We start from the raw sequence: 7,917 nt of genomic DNA, 5'->3' as shown, positions 1-7,917 counted from the left end.
CGATGAAAACATTCAATTTACTCTTGAAAAAGAAAATAACAACATCTTAAGTTTCTTAGATTTGGAAATTCAAAGAATACCTAGTGGAAATTTAATCACAAATTGGTTTAAGAAACCATCTTGGTCAAGTTGTTACTTAAAGTATGAATCCCATCATTTGTTCAGTCAAAAAGTAGGATTAATTAAAGGTTTAGTGGACAGATGCATAAAATTAAGTGATGTAAAATATAGAAAAGATAATTTAGACCAATTGAAAACCACCGTAGAATTAAACAATTATCCCTTGCTGTTAATAGAAAATGTCATCAAAGAACGTATTAATGAAAAATACAACACTTCCATTATAGAAAAGAAGAAGAAAAAATGGTTACAAAATTACAAAAAAACTGATCTAAAAGTTACCTTGCCATATGTTCAAGGCCTTTCTGAAAGATTACGAAGATCCTTAAAAAAATGTAATATTAATGTTTATTTTAAAAATAACAATACTTTAGAAAAATTATTGAGTAACAGAAAAGATTCTGAAACAATAGAAAATCTGTCTAATGTGGTTTATTTAATAAAATGCAATGGTTGTCAAAAACACTACATAGGTGAAACTGGCAGGAGATTGAAAAGTAGAATTTACGAACATAAAAGAGATTGTAGAATTGGCAATTTGAACACAGGTTTGTCACAACATTCGTGGAAGTTTAGTCATGCTTTTGATTTTGCTATTATTAAAATCTTGGCCAGAGAAAATAATACTTTTAAAAGACGTATCATTCAATCAATTTTTATTAATAAATATATCAACACTTCAATAAATTTAAAAACTGAAATATTGAATATAAACCAAATTTATCAAAGCATTATGCATTAAACCCCCCCCCCCACCTCTTTTTAAATTCTTCTAATTTAAATCAACTTAATTTATTCAATCTTATATTCTCAAGATTTGGCGCGCCTTTTCATCAGAGGTTTATTAATATTTGTCACCTCTGTAATTACGACTTTTCATAACAGTCAGTCTTGTATCGTCTGTCTGTAAACATCGTTTCAATTATGTGACATTTTTCATAAATTATTGGAGCCTCTCCAATATCTTTGAAGCTTCAATCAATAGAAATTTTGTCCTTTTAAAAAATTTCTTAAAAAAAAAGAAAGAAAAATTTTTAAATGACGCTGTTTGTTTTTATAAAATATGACTTTGTTTTTTGACTCAGGTACGTTTCAATATAATAACTTTTTTATTTTGTTCAAACCGATATCCTTTTTACGACACTAATTATTCGAACGCTTACACTCATACAATTTTTTATTAAATTATAGATTTGTATATCGACTCTTGATAAAGACCCGCAGTGTTGGTCGAAACGTTGAGGATTTTTTGAAAAGAAATAAATATGTTTTTCACATGTTATTTCGGATGCTTTTATTTTGATTTTATCATTGACCGTAAGACCGAATATTTGTTGAATTTAGCTAAAATACTGATTGAAAATTAAAACGGTCGAAGAAAGGAAAAATAGTTTGGATCTGCTGTATCTACAATTGTTTTGTATATTTGTTTTCGATATTACACAATTTTTCAGATTTATAATTTTAAAAGATAAATTACAAATTTATAGGATTGTAAATTTTTTTTTCTAAATTGCCAAATTGATCACATCTACAATTTTGAAATGTAGAGCGCAGTAAGTGCTTACATTTTTCTTTAAATTGTAAGTTTATGAATGCATTTTTATGTAAGTAAAATGTGAGTGAAGTTACGGCACTGACCACTACAGTATCTGGTACATGCCCTTCTCTAATCGGATGATTTCACTTGCTTCCGCTAACGTTCAAGCGCTTCTGCCTCGTGTCAAAGTTAGATATTTTCCCTACAGCATTCATAAACATTTAGGAAAAAAATTTGACGAAATGATAAATTTGTCATTTATATTTTAAAATCGTAAATCTGGAAAATTGTGTAATGTCGAAATTTATAGGCAGGCGAATTGATAAGCTTGCAATTTATGAATAAATTTGCATTAGGCATAATTTTGAAATTAGATAGTTATGAAATGTATTGCTGAGTAACTTGATCAATTAAAAATTTATAAAGAAAAGTCAAAATTCGCCAGCTTTGTAATTTTGGAATAATAATCAATGTGGAAAATTGTACAATATCCGGAATAGTTATTAGGCAACTTGATAATCTTGGAATTTATAAATAAATTTATAAATAAATACCTGGGTAAATTTACAAATTTACATACAATAATAAATTGTTTTATTTATCAATTTTATGCGTTTGCCGATGTTATTTTCAAAAAAAGTCCATTTCAATATTTTGTAGGAAATTGTATTCACATATTTTGTTTTTATTTCCCAATTGAAAACTGCCTAATCTTTGGTCCCGATTTCGCGTATAGAGTGAAGGTAACAGCTAGCCTGGTGGTTGATCACAAATATAGTTACAAAAACACAGAGAGGGCATGTCACTTCTCTCTGCTTTTTGCTCCATTTCGCAACGTATTTCGCAAAATTTGGGGACACCGACTTCAAGACCTGGCCCTTTGGAAGAGCCGTGAATCTCTAGAATTCTTCTATTATGTCCGAATTGTGAGTAAAAAAATAAATTAGCAAACGATTCTAATCTTTCAAATGCTGCCGTCTGCTAGCCGCTGGTTTCTATCTTTCACAAAATTCATACTTTTCGGGAAAATAATCATTTCCTCAACAAATCTTTGATTTTTCAACATTTTATTGATCCGAGGATCTCGCAAAACCCCGGATATTCGACAAGTTTTCCTTCTTTCGTTCACAAATCCTTCGGAAAAAAATAAATGGAATCAGTGCCATACCTATTTAAAAAAATTCAAAGTCGGATTAAACCAACACCCTTAAATAATCTTTTTTCTAAATTTCGTTTTTTCCCTTAAAAATATAACTATTCGTCTAGGGGAATAATTAATAACATTGGTTTTTAATTGTTCATTGTCTAAACAAATGGAATTTGTTAAAACAATTTTTCTAGAAAATTGTTTTTTTTTCTTATAAATTATTACTATTGGTCTAGTGGAATATTTATTAATATTAGTTCATTAATTTTTAATTGTGTAAGCAAATGGAATTTGTAAAAATAATTTTTTAAATAAAAAAATATTAATATTTCTTCAGTGGAAAATTGATCAACATTCTTTGAATTATTTTATTTTTTCTTGAAATTTTTGTAATAAAAATGACATTATACTTCAATTCTACTGATAAATTAATTATTATTACAGTAATTACTATAATCAGTAATTGATTATTACTGATAAATATTCCACTAGACCGACAGTAATCATTTTTATTTTTAAAAAATTCGAAACGAAATTATTTACAAAAATTCTATTTCCTGAAATAATAAAAAATGAATGAACAAATGTTAATAAGAATTCTACTAGACCAATAGTAATAACTTATAAGGGAAAACTCATTTAAAAAAATAATATTTAAACAAATTCCATCGGTGTAAACGATTAAAAATTAATAAAACAATGTTATTAAATATTGCAAGAGACTAATAGTAATAATTTTAAGGAAAAAGAACAACAAATTTTCGAAAAGAAAATTCAAACCATTTCCATTTGTTTGAATAATTAAAAAAGAATTAACCAATGATAATAAATATTCCACAAGACCAATATTAATAATTTTAAGTAAAAAAAGACCAGAATACGGTGCTCAAAAGGTCGATCTCACGAAAAATTGATATTTTTTGTTTTAAGGGTAGCTTTCAGTTTATCGTGAGGGTGTGTAGGGGTGTCAACGCCATATGTCTGATGCAAGAAATTCTTCTTTCCCGTGGCAGTTTTTTAAAACCTAAACAAATTATTCTAAAAACTCAAAAAAGTGATTTTCCCCATGCATTTTACATGGGAAACTTCAAGTCAAACTCGGCACCTGTTAAAATAAAATAAAAAATAAATCAAATAAAAAAATTAGGGAATTTCTCTTTTGGATTCAGAATGAAATGGGGGAATCTATGCCCTCTGAAAAAAGTGTTTTTGAGCCACCCTATTGAACAGTAAGCAATTTTGCGAAAAAAAAAGGAAAAGAGTTTAGTGTAATTTAATCATTGCGACCGTAAATATATATGTATATCTTTTGTATTCATAGTGTCCTCTTTTGAATTGTGATGTTAATCATGTGTAAGAACACAATAATAAAAAATTAAATATAATAATAAATAATACAAATATACAACAATATTGTAAAATCAATTGCTTAGGAAATCACCAAAATTTCTTTGATTAATTTAATTTCTTTAGGAATACTCATCGACAGAGAGTGCCATAAAAATAACGATCCTGCTAAGTTCTATAATGTTTGATTTGGCTACTTAAAATTAATTATAAATTTCTGCAGGATCGATTTAAGAAACATAGGCAGATCTTTTTATCGCAGACGTTTTTAGTGGGATACCAATAAAGTACTGACAGAAATCATTCCCTAAACAAAGTTCAAATTATCATTTTTTTTAAAGAATCCATGTTCCAAATGAGAATAATAAGTCTTTTCAAAAATTTCGTTGTCCAGATCTATATTATAATTTGTATTCAACTTAATTTTTTATTTGAAAGTTTATTAACTTTAAAAGAATAAGAGATCAATATTTTAAATATTTGAATACCTCATCTTCACGAAACACGCGCATTTAACAATTACTTCTTCAAAATCGAAAAACAAGAATTATCTACACACAATCTATTTCACTTTACTTTATTGCCGTTAAAAAATATATGTAATTTAATCTTTGCCCAGTCGCCAAAACACCACGAAATTCATCGAAATTATCTCATGTACGCTTTTTAGCTCTATTACCTACTACAAAGATTAATTACAAATTTGAAATTAATTGTTTAATTATTTGATTTACTCTACTTACCAAAAGAATAAAAGAAAACTACTGAGGTTATCAGCAGAAAAGCAATGGTCGTCCTCATCGCCTTAGATTGTATTAGACAATTTCTTGAAGATTTTATATGATGACGTGTGAAGTAAATGCTGCGCTTGTCGGTTTATATACAAGCTGTTATCTTGTTTCTCCAGTGTTCCACTTAACACGTTTACTGTTCACGTGAATCTTTTTCATGTGCGTAGAATAGTACTTCATACTGAAGTCTTCCGTTCTTGGTCAATATTGGGTACAATGTCAAACAATTCTTAAAAATTCAATGAAAAAAATACTAAGGTGTGTTGCGAAGGGGGCCGTATTGCTCAAAAGATATATTTTTCAAATAAAATTGCATAAAATATCGTATTTTTTGAAAAACATTATGTACACTTTTTTCGTCAAAATATCATAAAAGCTTAAGAAATTCTGCACTCACTGACAGTAAAATTATTTGCTTATCTTAAATCTTTAAGAAGATATTGTGTAAACAGTCAAAATATTTTAGTTTTACGGAGGATGTATATAATTACTCAAGAAATGTTATCAACTTTTCCCTAGTTGCAGCCAATATCTGACATTAAAATAAAGAACTCGTTAAAATGAAAAAAGGTTTACATTGAAAAAAGGATTTTAACATAATTGTGAGTGGAATCATCATGTTTAATTCGCTAAATTTTTTTCAAATATACAAACATTCACAAATTTTTTTAATTCTGTGTTTAAAAACTATTTAAAACAGTACGCAATATAAATTCATTTTTTAAAATTGTAAATTCATAAATCATAAAATATATGCAATATGCAGTTAGTCCTATATATGGTGCAGGCATCGCAGATTAGAAGTAAATAAAAATTTCAAGTATTTAAGTGATCGTAAAACTTTAAACGCGTTCTTCTCAAAAATACTTTTTTTCAAACTGGGAGGAAGTATTGCATTAATACCGTTGCATTGATCGATTTGAGAGTTTGACAGTAACTTTACAATGTACTGCTTATTTTTTGACAAAAAATCTATTCATTTCTTTAAATGTGCACTATTTCTATAACATTTGATTTTAAAAAACCCTACGTAGTTCCACGGCAAATAGTATATAGATTACACATTTTTTTGGATTTTCTTTCCAGGTCTTATACTTTATTAAAAAACCATCCTCCCGTAAAGGTGTTTCTAAAAAAGACGATTTCAAGATGAGCTCTGTTGCCGCCATGTTGTACCAAAATGATAATAAAGATGATTTCTTCATACTTCAATATGTGTTAAATAACTCCTCTAAAAAGTAATCCTATATTATTTATTACACACACACACACACACACACACACACACACATATATATATATAAAATTTATTCTTATTTCATTGTTTTAGTTTAGGAAAATGTATCCAATCTTTTTGAATGTCACTTCAAGTGTGAGACGGCATAACCATGTGTGTTCCAATTTGGTCAAAACACGTTTTATTGGGTTAAAACCTTATATAAAATTCTACTACATATTGCAGTAAAGAAATTAAATTTTAAAATTGTTTGAACATTATTATTATTTCTTTGAAAAGCAAACAAGTTGTGAAATATTAAGGTATTTCTTGAGTCTGTTCAACAGAGATGCATAATTGAATATTGTAAAAGAAAAACTCATCAAGTATAGAAAAAGCTAACGAGATTAAAAAATTTACTATTATGTTTATGTTTTTCAGTGAAAATAGATATTTATAACAAAAGTTCGTCGCTTCTGAACGAAATCTATGAAGTTTGAACAACAAGAGGTTATTTTTAGTTTCTAATAAATTAAATAGTATACATATTTTTAAGGAAAACTCAAAACCGCGTAGAAGCATTGTCGAATCGGGAAAATCTATCAATAGAAAAATTGGCCCAAACATACAATAAAAAATATATCATCGTATTCACCTTGAGGCGGTTTGTTGATAAAAATGCTTGACACTTGTATGGTGTATTCTCAATATATAAGCGACGACTGCAACCAATGCACATTAAAAAAAGTAATATGTTTATTGCTTTTCAATAATGAATTAATTCCGAACGAAAACCACTCTGCCGCTGAAGCATTTTGTTGCTGTTTGCCGCTGCTGCTTTATGCCTTAGGAACAAAGGCCGATAAGCGGAGAACTACAGCGTAAACGTGTGTTGACTTCAACTCGTTGCCATTTCCACAATTTTTGACCGGTATCTTCAAATTTTCAGAAAAACTTTCTCAAAGTCGTGTGATAACTTTCTTGCGATAAGTTATTTCAACTAACATTTTTTCGATAACCGTCCCACTGGTCGAATTTGGCGAAAAGTGGTTTTCGTTCGGAATTAATCCTTAATATAATATCTCTAAACGATATTGTCGATTTCGATTGTCACAATACTCGATTTCATTGCTATATGCATGCGACAAGAGGCGTCAGTGGGTTAGACAGCATTGGAAAACATCGAAAAAATTGTCACGATTGCTCGTTCTTTCATAGCTACACGCATGCGACAGAGCAAACATATATTTGGACAGAGGCATCCGTGAGTTAGAGTGTGAGACAGTAATGGAACGTTACACGTGTTTTCTTGAAGTTAATGATCCCAACGAAGCTGCCTTGATCTGCGGTTGCTTGGCTTTTAGTGGCTACGGTGTGCACCTGTACTTGATTTTTAAATACGTACGCAAACTAGAGCCAATGAGCGACGCACAGTTCAAGCATGCGCAAGTATTTTTAGATCACTGTTGGGAATAATAATCTAATCAAAATTCTAATGCGAATCAACGCTTCTCCTTTACCACCACCTTGCCACTCGTACCGCCGCAATACCGGGCCTCTGCTTGTTATTTATGATCGAATTCTTATTTCAATTTAAGCCTCTCAACTTGTTATTTATGATCATATTTTTATTTCAATTTCGGAAAGGACATTTTAAAACCTTCAAAGCATTTAAACGAGCTATCTCGACCATTAAATATATATACCTGAGTATCTGCGGAGAATTTCTCAGAGCTTCTCAGAGCCTTGAGAATCT

General features: G+C 29.2%; 1 protein-coding gene across 1 annotated transcript in view; it reads right to left on the bottom strand.

The window, feature by feature from the left end:
* LOC117171442 overlaps positions 1 to 5,020 on the bottom strand; it is an 11,909-nt gene extending 6,889 nt beyond the window's left edge. The window contains exon 1 of the mRNA XM_033358774.1: positions 4,898 to 5,020. Within this exon, the coding sequence (XP_033214665.1) occupies positions 4,898 to 4,955 (58 nt within the window). The 5' untranslated portion in view covers positions 4,956 to 5,020. The remainder of the gene's footprint in view (positions 1 to 4,897) is intronic.
* Positions 5,021 to 7,917: the final 2,897 nt, after the last annotated feature.

The sequence above is a fragment of the Belonocnema kinseyi genome, chromosome 4 (assembly GCF_010883055.1).
Source record: "Belonocnema kinseyi isolate 2016_QV_RU_SX_M_011 chromosome 4, B_treatae_v1, whole genome shotgun sequence".
NCBI lineage: Eukaryota > Metazoa > Arthropoda > Insecta > Hymenoptera > Cynipidae > Belonocnema > Belonocnema kinseyi.
Note: the sequence above shows the minus strand (reverse complement) of the source record. Positions and strands in the feature narration are given on the sequence as shown.